Source organism: Rattus rattus, chromosome 2, assembly GCF_011064425.1.
Source record: "Rattus rattus isolate New Zealand chromosome 2, Rrattus_CSIRO_v1, whole genome shotgun sequence".
In the NCBI taxonomy this organism is placed as follows: Eukaryota; Metazoa; Chordata; class Mammalia; order Rodentia; family Muridae; genus Rattus; species Rattus rattus.
This window is the reverse complement of record NC_046155.1, coordinates 132,614,954-132,629,767: the sequence shown is the minus strand read 5'-3', so window position 1 is coordinate 132,629,767 and position 14,814 is coordinate 132,614,954. Positions and strand designations below refer to the sequence as shown.

At 46.3% G+C, this 14,814-nt stretch overlaps 1 protein-coding gene across 3 annotated transcripts in view; it reads left to right on the top strand.

Moving 5' to 3' along the window:
* Ttc23 (tetratricopeptide repeat domain 23) overlaps positions 1–14,814 on the top strand; it is an 86,872-nt gene that overhangs the window by 68,559 nt on the left and 3,499 nt on the right. The window contains exon 10 of one of the 3 annotated variants that reach the window (XM_032893423.1): positions 14,007–14,048. The exons of the other annotated variants lie outside the window; for them this stretch is intronic. Coding sequence (XP_032749314.1) covers positions 14,007–14,048 — 42 coding nt within the window. The remainder of the gene's footprint in view (positions 1–14,006; positions 14,049–14,814) is intronic. 3 annotated transcript variants of the gene reach the window in all.

Below are 14,814 nucleotides of genomic sequence, written 5' to 3'. Positions count from 1 at the left end.
TTTTTTTTTTTTTTGGGGCTGGGGACCGAACCCAGGGCCTTGCGCTTGCTAGGCAAGTGCTCTACCGCTAAGCTAAATCCCCAACCCCCATCTCTTTTTTTATTCCCCAAAATTCATGGTGTCCAAAAAATGCATATCTCTTAGGAAACCCTCTGGGCTGGTACTTTTATTTTTTTTTTTTTTTTCCCAGAGCTGGGGACCTAACCCAGGACCTTGCCACTGAGCTAAATCCACAACCCCTGGGCTGGTACTTTTGTTGTGGAAAAATTCCTTTAATTTCTTCTCTGTTCTACAAAAAAGTGGACTATTATAGTAAAGCTTTCTATTGGTAATTGAATCATTTTGGTTAATAATACTTTCTAAGTAATTACCTGATTTACATATTTTTATTTATATGTATAAAGTTTGCAAAATAACCCCTGAACTTTTTTAAATTTCCGGTTTTGGCAGTTGTCTTCCATCATAGGTTTAGAACAGGTTGATGTGGCCAGGGGTGGCCGAGCTGTTTCTCATCTTCCTGGCAGACTTGCAGATTACACTGTCCGCAGGGGAGGGCCTGGGCTCTGCGTGTTAGGTCAGTCTCGTCGGAACTCCGCTGTTCAGCAAAGCTCAGCTCTTTCCTTTGTCCCGTGTTGGGCAGGTGCAGGCCTCCATGCTTTTGCATCCTGGTCACTGTCCAGTCATCTCTGAAGTGGGGCCAGGGCCTGGAGATCTGTCTGTGCTCTCCTCAAGTCCTGCCCTGGCTGACACTGCAGCTCAATGTCAAGAAAATTTCAGGTCACATCGTCCCAAAACACAGAGTGGAAGGTGACTTTTCTGCCTCTGGTTTGGACTCATTAACCGTCAGTCCTGACAACAGCGGCTCTGATGTGCCAAAGCTCTCTGGCCATCTGCCAGCCTCCGAGACAAGTGAGAGCTTGTATGGATGCTGTGCATGCTATGGTAGGGGCAGTTCTCATCCCACAGTTGCTCTCATCTGAGGACAGGACTGGCTGCCCCGCTGACAGCAGGACACAGACGGGGACTTTAAACATGCCTTTCTTGTCCGCTGCCCTGAGTTTCTCACTGGGCTTTGGAAGCCAGCAGCTTTCTAAGAGCGATTAGCTGCCTGTTTGTCTTGTTTCTATCACAGAAGCCTCATAGACTCCAACAACTGTGGCTTTTCCAGATGTACCCTCCTGTGTTAAATGGTCCAGATGTGGACCCAAGGTCATGCTAAACAGGAAGGCTCCGGAAACAAAGCAGACTCCCTGTTGAATTTCGGAAATAGAAAAGCGAGTTACTGATCTTTTAAAGGCATCTGCCTGCAGGGGAATATTGGAGAGCTCTGTGGACTCCAAATGAGAATTTCCACAGCACAAACTCATGTCCATTGACAACGTAGAGACCTGTTTTGAGCTAGGACGGCACCATTGCTCTCATTCTCACCCAGGAGAAAGGCTGCAGAAAGAGTTCCCGATGGCAGATTCCTAGGTCAGCAACAACTTGGGAATGCATCAGGCCCAAGTACAGAATGAAGTGCATTTGGGGCCCAGCCTCGATCTGACCTTTCTGGAGACTATTCCTGTCAGGGTTATTTCACTGTGCCACAGCTGTCAGCCTTACACATTTCTGTCCAGTGATAACAGTCCCCAAACCCACTATATAATGAATCTTTTAAAGGAACAAGCTGGAGCACAGTTAGTTTTATAAGCTGCAGACAAGTCAGTACTCACAGAGTCTTCCACAGCTCTTCATCAACACTGGAGAGCAAGCCATGCTGTCCCTGGGCTTCCCACAGACAGATACTCAGACCTTCCTAGATGCCGTTTCCTGGGCAGCTTGTGTGCCCACACTGCACAGATCTGCCTGTGTTTGCTCCTCCATGGCCCACAAAATCTACTTTCCTTTTATGCTGTCTGGATCGTTCTGTTCTCGTTGTTGCCCTTGGATGTGCCAGGAAATACAGAGCCAAATTTAGAGTCCCTAAGGGGCCTCCACATCAGAAATCTCATTTCCACGGGTAGATCCTGTTTTTCTGCGCTCCTGGCTTTGCTAATTGTCTCATTGAGTCACTGTGGGGATGGGGCTGTGGACCTTGTACAAAGAAAGGAAGGTTAGAGTTAGGGAAAATAGCTCAGGGGTAAAGAGTGCTTGCCCAAAAGCAGGAGGATCAGAGTTCAGATCTCTAAACTAATGCAAGCTGGGCATGGTAGTGTGTAACTCCAGTTCTCCTATGGGGAGATGGAGGCAGGGCTAGGAAAGTACCTGGGAGCCCCTGGGTCAGCCAGCCTGGACCATGAAACATAGGCAAGAGACCCTGTCTCCAAACAGTGGAAGATGAGGGCCAGCTCCTCAGATTGTCTCTAACCTGAGTGCACACACCCTGGCACACACGTGCCTGCACTCGCTGTGCGTGCTCACACACACACACACACACACACACACACACACACACACACACACACTATTTTTTAAAGAGAGAGGGAGGTCATAACAGTTTCCTTCAGCTCCACTCCCCAGTGGAGGATGGATGTTGAGCTTTCAAGCTCTTTGAAGACTGGCTGACGGGAAAACAGGAACTGGTGTTCTAAGGGATCGAGGTCATTCATCCTTAGCTTGCTGCGGCCAAAACATGGGGTCTCCTTGTCTATGGGAGACTCGAGGGGATGAGAACTCCAGGTCTGCAGGAGAGAGCTCTGCCTCAGACCCCTGGCAGCCCAGCCTCTGTGTGTTGTTCCCTAGGAGAGAGAATTCCGGACCCGGACGGCTGCGCACCTACCCGCATTCCTTCCCCAGATGCTCGGACCATCGCTGCAGCTCACGATGCCCAGTGCCTTAGGCGCTCCGCTGACATAAAGCTTTGCAGGGGATGGGCAGGCATGGAGAGGCCAGATCCCCAGCCATGCAAACTGAGTGTCACCTTGAACAGGCTAAGAGGGCAACTTGCTGGCAGTGGCAGATGTCAGTGGCACAAGGTCCAGAAGAACCCACCAAGATTTCTGAGCCCCACGCCAACAGGGAAGAAGGCAGTTCCCAGGCTCAGAGTGTGCGAGGCCTGGCTGCGTGTGGGGGTGTGGTGCGCAGCCGGGTCTGCACGGGCACTGAGTCCTGCTGATAACGTGTTTTCTAAATATCTGTGCCGTGGTTGGCCTGGCGAAAGTTGATGGTAGCTTGCTCCAAGACAGTGGCCGGGGGCGGAGCAAAGTCACAGGGGAGTCAAGGGATGTCGACAGAGACATAGAAGCCACAGCACTTGACAACCTGGAGATGAGGAGAGGAAATGACAAGGATAGCATCCCACACTGTGCCTACCACCAGAGATGGCTTCCTCCCTCCCAGCCTCCTCATGTACATTTGCAAATGGTTGCCAGGCAGGTACATGTACCTCATGTACTGCTACCACCACCACACACTTACTCTTTCTCTTGGCTCCATGTTGCTGCTGCTGCTTTGACTGCTGCTCCTCCTCTCCCTCCTCCCTCCTCCTCTCCCTCCTCCCTCCTCCCTCCTCCTCCCTCTCCTCCTCTCCCTCCCTCCTTCACTTCTTTCTCCTTTTTGTTCTTATTGAAAATTATTATGACACGTTTAATTATATAGTTTTAAAATATTACAATCTGTATTTTTAAGTTGCCTTATTTTCTGTGTGTGAATGTTTTGCTTGCATGTATACGTGTGCACACATGCATGAGTACCCAGAGAGGCCAGAAGAGACTGTGCTATCCCCTGGACTGGAGTTACAGATAGCCGTGAGCTGCCGTATGGGTGGTGGGAACTGAACCTTACTCCCAACCGCTGGGCCGTCTCCCCAGCCTCTGTTTTGTTACCGTGTTGTCTCCCCGTGTCTCTGGACGCTCTAAAAGCGTTACTCAAACCTGCCCTGTCTCTGAAGCCGGCCCAGGGTTGTTGTACCGCAAACAGTGGCTGCCGGAAGGATCGGATGTGGAGGAAGTCATGGGTTCAGGCAGGACAAGGCTGGCTTCCGGCCGACTCAGGAAAAGCGGGCCCATCCCTGACCCTGTTCCCATAGTGCTGGCCGATGAACTGTTTCAGCTGATGTTTCCAGCTCCCCACGTCCATCCTTCTCCCTGCCCGGCAACCATTTGCAAATGTACATGTGTTGCTGTATCTTAAAGTGTGCAGCACACTTCACATCTGTGCACATAAGGCTTCTAAAATCTTTCCTCTTAACATATCAAGGTTAGGCGTTGACATGAGAGCCGAGGCACGGTTCCTGGGCTTTTGAGTCATTTATCCTCTGCAGAGTGCTAATCTGGCATCAGATAAGGTGTAAAATGTCCCACGCACGACTTCCCGCCGGCAAGAAGCACGCGAGACATAGAAATTCTTACTATGAGTGACTTTTATTCTTGTCTATTCCTCTCTCATGGTGGAAGCCCCGCTTGCGCCGCCAGGCGCACCCTATTTATCCCCCGTGTACGCACCCACACCTGATTGGTTGCTTACTCATGACCTCATCAGGTACGCCCCGGAAATGGGCAAAGACCTGGCATGAAGGCACTCTAGCACATGCGCACACAGATAATCTCCCCATAGGGAGCCGGCTTGCGCGGTAAAGGCTAGCGCCATCTTGACTGACCTGGCCTTCCACGTGAGGCGCAGTGGAAGCCAGCGCCATCTAGTGGTGGCGAATGTTATTGCGGCCCTCTACATCTCACCCTTTTTATTTATAAATAATAGCAGTCATGATCACCCATATCGCGTGCAATGAGGAAACCTCAGCGATGTGCAGGGGCTGATCAAAGGAAATCACTGAGTCTCTCTCAATCCCAGTGCAATGATCCACAGATCTATGGGGTGCAAGAGCAGAGAACTCAGAATACAGAGAGAGACCCTCTCCTCCCAGTGCAAATGGACCCACAGGTCCCTGGGGTGCAGGAGCAGGGAACTCAGATACAGAGTAAATCCTGAGCAAGATAACTAAAATTCCAGGGGAGGCCCTTTGTGCAATGGCCACAAGTGCTTGAGTGAATAACGGCCTTGTCACATTATAGTTGAGATCTGAGTTTGCAAACCAACCATGGTATGAATACTGATCCACAGCATAGGGCTGCATCAAACAGAGCCACTCCCGATAAGTAGTGGGCACCTCATTTGGTCCTCCTCAGCTGTTGCCACCAAGGGCCATGGTCAAGCCACTCCTATAATGAAATTTAGAATTCCCAATTGTTAGTAACTACTCCAGAAAGTTCACCCATTGTACTTGTCTAACAATAGGGAGGATAACTCAGACACTGTAGACACAATGTCTGTAGCAGTAATGGCTGCTACAATAGCATGAAAAGTGTCAAGGTCTTTTTCCAGGACAGTTCAGGATCAGTCATTTTTCTCTGGAACAACCAGCAGACAATGGAACCAATTTCTGAGATCTGTATGACCAGGACAGAGTTCTCCAGTCATTGTAGCTTTACACAGGTGGCTTTCTGTGAAGCTACAGTCTGTAAAATGGCAACACCAGTTACCAGTTAAGGCAGCAAGAGTCACCAGGGAAATGAAGGGACAGGGGTAACAGCTGGAATCAGTAAGCAGCAGTGTACAGAGTCTGAGCGTAGGCCACAGTGGGACGGGAACACACGCAGCGGTAACACTGACTGCAGCAACGGCAAGATTTCTGTGATGACAAAAGTGAAGGGGGGTCTTCCATCTTCTTTTAAGGGCAGAGGAATGACTCTAGGGACCCGAACCACGAGAGCTGAATCTTCATGTAACCAGGATCAGCAAGTCTCAGCAACCACCCAGGCAGCTGGCACACTCTTGTAGCATCCTGTAGAAAAAACACAAACATTCCCTCTTCCCCATATAAAATATCTGGACAGGATCATGTCAATATGTGGATCTCTCTATTTTACCTAGGCAGAAGTATGCCTAGTTGTAGGGTGCCATAAACTTTGGCATCCAAATTTTAAAATTGAAATAAAAGGAGTATTATTAGCATTCAGGGATATCTCCCCTATTTATTTATTAAAATTGTTAAAATATTGTTTATTAAGATAAGTCCTCGAGGATTAAATTGAGGACACTGAGCACTTGTATTTATAATTTGACTTGTATACCAAATTATTGTTTCTAGCATTATTGTTTTGGATATATAAAGAATGAGATTTTTCTGCTAATATTTCTTATGTAAGGCCTAATCTGTCTGGTATCTGTCCTCCCTAGTTAAGGAGTCTAGGCAATCCAGTTTGAGTTCTTAAATGTCCTATAAAGGAACAGTATTTAGTGCTCTTAACCACTAAGCCATCTCTCAGCACCTCACAAACTTTATTTACCTAAACATAAGCATTAATTAGAAATGTCAAATCCTGTAAACAAGGTCCAGATTTAGCCTTATTTAGAAATCTGAGTTGGCAGGGTGAGGCTGGGCGTAGAAGGTAAGCAAATGGAGTCTTCCTCTTTTCGTGAGGGTGTGTTATCAACTCCATTATCATTTTCAAAGAGCTGGGTCTATGGTTTTGTTTAGTTCTCTGAGCCAGAGCACTGAAAGGACAGTGAGTTGTCAGACAATTTACACTGGAATCACTCACTGATTTCAAGTAGAAAACCTGCCTCTAATAAAACATTAAGTAATTGTAAAATTTGAGGGCTAGTAGTATCTAAAAAAAAGGAAAACCTTTTAATCAATTGTAAAACCACAAGCCACACATTGGCTATCAGTATATGAATTGAAAGCTTGATTTTTTAACATTTAAAAAACAGTGGAAGCGCATATTCTATGGGTTGTATGCACAAATTTACAGTAAATACAAAAGCATGTAAGGAGTAAAGTTATCAATTTTGTCTGAAATTTGTATATGTAATAGGCCAAATATCAGTATTTTGTAATAACCAATTATATTGTTGTTTGGACTAAGGTATGTTTTACCAGGTTACTTTTTAAAATACTTCTATGACTCTAGCCTACAATTCTGTATTAACACAGCTGAAGTTTTATCTCCAATGTTCATAACAAAGATCTAAGTCCTCTGGTAAGGGGAGGTACTTAGCCAATTAACATATCTTTAGAAGCTTGAAATTAGCTTCAAATATTTTTTTCTGGAGTAGTGTAACATGTTACTCCCCAAATATTAAAGCTCATTTTGAGAGCAAAAGTTTGTAGTAAAATTTTTCATATACACTGAAAGATTCAAAGTTCTAACTTCTTACATTGAAGAAGCAACAAAATTACATAATATAAGGCTATTAGCCACTTTTAATGATATCACTCTATGGGCTCTCTAAAATTATAAGCAAGCTCACAAAATAAAAACTCATAATGCCAGGATGTAAACAAACTGCATAAAAACAATCCTCTAAATCTATCTTGAAATGGCAGTTGGAGTAAGCAAACAAGCTGTAATGTTCTCATAAGTTCTAAAACCTCATCAATCCTTTATAAATCTTGTAACAATCTCTATCCAATACAATCTCTACCTGTTTGATTTTTTCTTCAATTATAAATAAATTTGAGTTAGTCAATGTAACACTGGCAATCCTTAATCACAATCTTAAATTCTCCTTGTAACAGCAGACCACCACCACAAGGTCACCTGAGCTCTTAGTATGTGACTAGGCAGCTGTTGTCCGGGCAGTGGAAATTAGCATTAGAATACAGATAACTTCAGGGCAAGCCACACCTATGGAAAGCAAAAGTCAATCCCCGACAATCTAGTCTCCAAGGCACCACAAGTCTATCTATTATGTTGTAAAGTTTGACTATCAATTCTACATTCGAACGCACAATGGCGCGGTCTCCAATACCTCTCGAGACAATGTCCTAAATTCTTTTAGAAGCCTGGTTTCTAGCATAAGAATTCCATAAAAACATTACCTCAATTTAGACCTGTCTCACTAGGGTGGCCCAATGTCACGTGTATCTAGAATTACTTCATCTAAATTACAGTTTTAAGCCAACTTTCTGTTTCCAATGTTATACCTTTTTAACCATATCTAATAACTTAAAAGCCAATAGCCCATAACCAAGGCAAGCAGAGCATATTTATACATTTAAAACCAATGAGAAACAAAATTGAAGTGGCTACACATATCTTAATATATATACCAAACACCATTTTTACCTTTTTAGCTATGATTTTAAGAGATGCACCTTGTCACCTGTTGAGTCAATTAACCAGTCAGGGATTTTTCTAAGAGAAACAGCTATCAACTCTTGTACCAAAAAAGCTGAGAAGCTGTTAGCGCCCTTTAAGATCAGCCCGTGTAGGCGCTTAGCCAGCTTCTAAGCAGCTCCTCCAGCTAATCTAGACACCTGGCTCTAGGCACAGGGCTTTAAAGACCTGATTGAAACTGTTTTTCTATTCATTTGTTCCCTTTTGAAACGAAAGTTAAAACCAAGTCAAAAGGTGTGCACGACCGGCAGATAAAGGTTTTACCATTTTTCTTTTGAACATGAAACGTAAAACATTTAAACAACGAGAAACAGAAATCACAGACATAAACTGACAGACATGGAGACATCCTGGTGCACCAGAGACAAACAATAGACAAAGAGGGAAAAAAACCAGATGGTGTCCACGGTGACTATCCACTCGGGTGGAGTTGATATGGGCAATGGATTGTCTCAATTCCTGGACTAGTCCACCAACGTGTTGAAACCCAATTCCTGTAAGATACTAAGATATATTATCTGAGTGGCACGACCGACATTTGCCAATGGTATGGAAGTGAAACACAGCCCTGAATATTTTTTACTCTGGCAATTACATAAACTCCATCAGGCTGTGCACGGGCACTGAGATGTCCTTTATTTGATTCTCCTGAATAAATTTTCAGGCGGTCTGCCTCGATCAAATCTGATCAGCATGACTCTGTAAAGCTGTCGAGTCAGCGCCACGGACGACGCATGGCTTCCGAGAGCGGGCGCCGGAGCTTAAGTACACCTTTATAAGCACCAAGACAAAGTTTTTTCTGCCAACATACTGTGTTCCTTTTACCTCCTCCTTCTCTGCGGGGCATTCTTTCCCCAATATTTCACCTCCGAATTGGAGGGACTGCTACTTGAGATCGATCAGCTTCCTTTTCTCGTTGCAACTTTTCACTACCCCTGTTTCTGACCATCTTTTCTTAGTTCCAACACTCTCCGCTTTGTTGTTTTTTAACTGAGCAGTTCCACGCGACCTCTGAAGCCGTTTGGTGGTAGCTAGAAACTCAAGGTCAATAGAAAAAGCCGAGGTTGCCAGAGCAACCTTGGCGGCACCTGCCGCGTCCGGCAGTGGTAAGAGTTGGAGCAGATCAAGGCTAGCCATGGTCTCTCAGGGTCTTACCCCTCCATAGCTTCTGAATTTCTCCCACGAAATGGAGGCTTCCTGTGGCACCGGCGATGTTTTTATCCGGGTTTTGGCACCAGATGTCCCACCATACGACTTCCCTTGACAAGAAGCCGCGAGACATAGAAATTCTTACTATGAGTGACTTTTATTCTTGTCTATTCCTCTCTCATGGTGGAAGCCCGCTTTGCCAGGGCACCCTATTTATCCCCGATGCACGCACCCACACCTGATTGGTTGCTTACTCATGACCTCATCAATGCGCCCGGAAATGGGCAAAGACCTGGCATGAAGGCACTCTAGCACATGCGCACACAGATAATCTCCCCATAGGGAGCCGGCTTGTGCGGTAAAGGCTAGCGCCATCTTGACTGACCTGGCCTTCCACGTGGGGCGCAGTGGAAGCCAGCGCCATCTAGTGGTGGCGAATGTTATTGCGGCCCTCTACAGTAAAATGTGTGTTGATTTGGGCTCAGGCTGGGAATCACGCTCCTGAAGTGAAGTTCTTCCTATCTGGGCGTGAGGTCCTGAGGTCAGATCCTAGCACCCAGGTAGAAGTACAGGTGACTTACACCTGTGGCCCCAGTTCTGGAGGGCGCTTCCTAATTTCCTGTCAGCTTGGCACAACTTAAGAGTCATTTGGGAAGAAAGAACATCAATTGAGAAAAAGCCCTCAACTAGGCTGGCCGGTGGGCAAGCTGGTATGCATTTCTTGATTGGTAATTGATGTGGGTGGGGCCACCACAAGACTGCAAGCTGAGCAAGCCTTGGTGAGGAAGCCAGTAAGCAGCACTCCCCCGTGGCCTCTGCATCAGTTCCTGCCTCCAGGTTCCTGCCCTTACTTCCCTGTAAGCTATTGAATAGGATAAACCCTTTCTTCCTCATGTTGCTCTTGGGTTAGTCAGTGTTTACCATAGCCTTAGAAACCCTAACTAAGATACAAAGACAGAATTGTTCCTTGGGGCTCTCTAACCAGCAATTCTAGACAGTCTTTAAATTCTGTGAGAGAAACCTATCCCAAAAAGTAAGTGGACCACCACTGAGGAAGATACCCAACATTGGCATTTGGTCTTCACACATACATGCAACACATGTGCACCCCATCATACACACAAAAACACATACAGCACACACTCGGGGTGGGGAACAGTGACCACAGGTCCTCACCATTAGAGTGGCTTAAAGCATTTCCCTCTCTCTGGCTCTGTTTTTCATTTCACACCGGGAAAATACTGCTAATTGCATGACAAGCTCGGCCTGGACCCTTGCCAGGAGTGACAAATTTGTCTTTCTCAATCTCCTATGATGGGGTCACGTAACTCGTCACTGAAATGACTCCTTAGTTGGAGTCTTGGCTGCTCTGCCTGTGTTTATAGAGCGTCCATTTCATTAGCACTTTCACTATCTGAATTCCCCATAGAAATGGTGATGGAATTCCCACACCCTTAGCCAGAGGCAAGGGGTGATGGGAGGCACCAGGGATACCATCGGTCCAGTCCACTTTTGCAGCAGCGCCACTGGGGCGAGGATGTCCCTGAGCAGCAGCTGTCAGTTTGCAGAGACTCCTCCCAAATACATTTGTGTGTGTGTGTGTGTGTGTGTGTGTGTGTGTGTGTGTGTGTGTGAGTGAGTGTTTGCGAATGTGAGGGCTTTGTTTGTCTGTTCTAAAGCCAGCATGGAGAGCAGCTAGCTATTACATCACAGATGCCCATAAGCCACCTCCCGTCCTCACTGGGAAGGATGTTAGTGCAAATCACAGAGGTTGGAGCACAGATAACGCAGGCAACAGGCCGATGACTCCATCTATTAGCTTCCTGGGCCCTTAGAAAAGTCAGCGTCCGGGCATGAGACTATCTCTTCTCTGGGTCACTCCTGGGAGAAAGCACCACATAGTGAAGAAGCATCATCCTACCCCTGAACTCCCCTGAGAAGAAGGTCTGAGGGCCTCCAACACTGCTCACAGCCCCTCCTCAGTGGAGGGTTCAGCACCCGCAGGTCATTGAGCCAACCGCATCTTAAAGCACCACGTAAAGGACAGGAGAGCGGGCTCCGTTGGTAAAGGGCTGGCTGTGCAAGCCTGAGAGCCCGAGTTCAGATCCCCTTTACTCACCTGAAACTCTAGGTGTGGTGGTGCTCACCTGTGATCCCAGCCCCAGGGAGGCAGAGATGGGAGTGTCCTGGGAAATCACTGGGTAGATATTCTATAAATGGCTCAGAAATGTGTGATTGAGCATGATAGAGGAAGGCATGTGACATCAGTCTGTGGGCCTCACACAGGTGCACACATGCATGTGCACACCCTTAGTCTTACCCTCTCGGGCATGCATGCACACACACACACACACACACACACACACACACACACACACACACACACGCACGCACGTGAGCTCCATATAAGAACTTTCTCTAACTTGACTGCTTGTTCAGTTAATTGATCGTCCATTCGTTTACGTACATGCCAGAGACCGGTAGGCCCAGATGAGCAACATGGCCTTGGTCCCTTTGGGTAGGAAAGGCAGACATTCCCTGCATCTCTGGCCAGGGAAGAAGAGCTCCCTGTCTGCTATTTGAGGAAGAACAGATACAGCCCCATTGGACACTCTTGCAGCCCATGCATTGAAAAACTAGAGAGGAGCAGAAACACAATGGCTTTCGAGAATTCCACCGGATACTTGCAATGTCAGCTTACTCTTTAAAAACTGAGAAATGCCTTTTGGTAGCTGGTTTAGAGAGGGGTACATTGCTCTCTTGCTATGGTAGAGCACAGGGTACCTTTAATGGTGGAGAATGCCCTAAGACTGGGGCTGGAAGGCCCCTTACATGGCTCAGCCAGGCTCTCCAGTGCTTGCTCCAGCAGCTTCAATTAACATTTATTGACTTTGACTCTGTCATTGTGTCTGTTTCTAACACAAGAATCAAAACACCACACTGATTTCACACACACACACACACACACACACACGCATGCACGCACACAAATGTTTAAGCAAATTCAGCTAAGTGAAGCAAACATTGAATAATTCAATTTATATTCCTAAGACAAATATACAGCTATTAAAACAGTTTGTAGTAGAAGTGGTAATAGGTTGCTCTGCTCTTTTAAAAAGGTATTCAGTACACAACCGGAGTGTAACCCCAGTGGGCTTTGCCCCGAGCTTTCACTTCTTTCTTTTTCTCTGTTTCACTTCTTTAGCAGCAGTTCTGAGAATATCCATGGGGCTGTGTCTCAGCCAGTAGAGCATCTGTCCAGCACCCCCAGCACCACATAAAGTGGACATGGGGGCTGCCCTGTGATCTCAGAACTCAGAAGGTAAAGACAAGAGGATCGGAGTTTAAGGTCATCCTTTGCTACCCAGCCAGTTCAGAGCCACCCTGGGGTAAAGATGACATTGACTTGGGAGAAAGGAAGGAAGGACGGGTGGATGGACGGACAGGAGGAAGGAAAGATGGACAGATGGAAGGAAGGGAGGGAGGGAGGGAGGGAGGAAGGAAGGAAGGAAGGAAGGAAGAAAGGAAGGACAGACGAACGGAAGGAAGGAATGAGTTAGCTGTCAAGCGACAGTCTGCTGAGACCCTCATAGCAGAGGATAGCTCTCCCTGCGTGAAGTCACGTTCCTTAGACGACTCAGATTTGTGCTGTCAGTAAGGATTTCTGCAGAAGGATAACCTTAGTTTCATAAAGCTGTTTCCAGAACTTTGTTTTAAAACTTATTTTTCAAAAAGGATGACTTTCGCCATTGCTGTCAGTAAATATGAGACCTGAAATGTCACTGTTCTATTAGGGCATAGAGTTTAAAGGTGGCTTTTATCTTTAAAAGGTTATAATTGGGGAAAATTTGGAAAATAGAAAACAATATGAAGAAAACCTGGAAGCTCCCCCATTTTTCTTCGACTTAAAACTATTTTAAATTCTATTGTAGTGTTTTTTAATATATAAATTATACTTCTATATATGAAATATGGGTTCTTTTTAAAGAAAAATATAGTCTCTTATATTAATGCTTTTATTTCTTTTCAAATGCATTAGGTCATTTTGTTTTAGTTACCTTTTACTATATTATATTAGCATTTTACTTTTTTTATTTTTTATTTTTGAAATGGCCTCATATAGCCCAGGCTGGCACAAACCTTATGTGTAGCCAAGGATGACCCTGACTTCTAGTTCTCCTGCAGTCTGGGATTGCAGGTGTGCACCGCCACACACAGTTCCTGTGGTGCTGAGGCTTGAACCCGGGGCTTCATACATGGCAGGCAAGCACTCTACCAGCTGAGCCGTCACCAGTCCACGCTGGATGATCAGACTTTCAAGGTTATCCTCCCTACAGAGGGATTTTGAGGCTAACATAGGATGTTAAAAATAGGAAAAACATCTAAGTATCGATGGCCAGTTTTACTGCCTAGATTTCTGCCCTGCCTCACTGAGTGCTGGAATCAGTAAGATCAGGCTAAGGAGTGGCCACCCCTCTCCCACCTGACGCCCTTTGCTTCTCTTCAGCCGGAATTGTAAGCAAATGTCTTTTGTGAGGATGGGGTGGGAGATCTGTCTCTATCAACAAGAGGAGCATCTTGGGGAGGGACCTAAAGGACTTGTTTGTTGGACAGAGTCCCACCTCCTCCACTCCCCCTCCCCCTCACTAACTGAATAATGCCAGAGAAAAAGAGAGGCAGAAGGCTTAGCAGGAAGGGACTGTAGTGCAGCCTGGGAATTTGCAACTATTTACCCAATTGTCTCTTCCCTAGGGAATTAGGGGCCAGGGAGAAGACACTTCAATCACCAAAGAGGTAGGATGGAAATCTCCCCCATGTTGTGCAGCTTCTAGAAACCATCTGTTAATCCGAATGAACTGAGACCTCATCAGGCTGTCTCAAAGACATTATAATATCGTCAGTAAAATGCTAGCACTACAGGGAATGAATTAACACCAAGCCCTGCTGACTTCAGCTGGTGTCAAAATGAGATTCACTGGGGCACTATATACCCAGGGGAGTTTGGGTGGGTTCAAAATTAGACCTGCTCTCTTAAACCCAGGGGAGGCACTCCTGTTCAGGAAGGAGGAAAAGGGATTAGGTTCCAGTAGGAAGATTGAGATGGAGAGGGAGAGGCCTCTGGCTGTCCGCCATGCTTGCCCCCTTGGCTCACTCACTGCCTGCTCCTCTCTCTGCCCTGCTGGGTGGAGTAAGCAGGCTGAGACCAATTTAGGCTTCTGTGTGCTGTCTCCCACGCTGAGGACTGTCAAAAGCATGTCCCGTCCCTTCCCTCAAAACAGTGGCTCTTCCTCAAAGTTCTTAAGTTGTAAGGTCATGTGGTGTATCTGTGGGTTAAAGTGACCCTGGAAAAGTCCCCAGAAAGAGAGACATCTTGCTGAGGCACTTATGGGGATGTAGAAAGGCCAAGGCCTGTTGCATGGAGACGAGAGCCTGCGTTAGCAGAATTGAATTATGGACCAAATGAAATCAGAGAGAGATCCTGCTGCTTCTTCATGCAGTTAACTCAACCAAGAGACACGCTACAGGGTTTCTGTTGTTTAAAAAATAAAGTCCTATCACA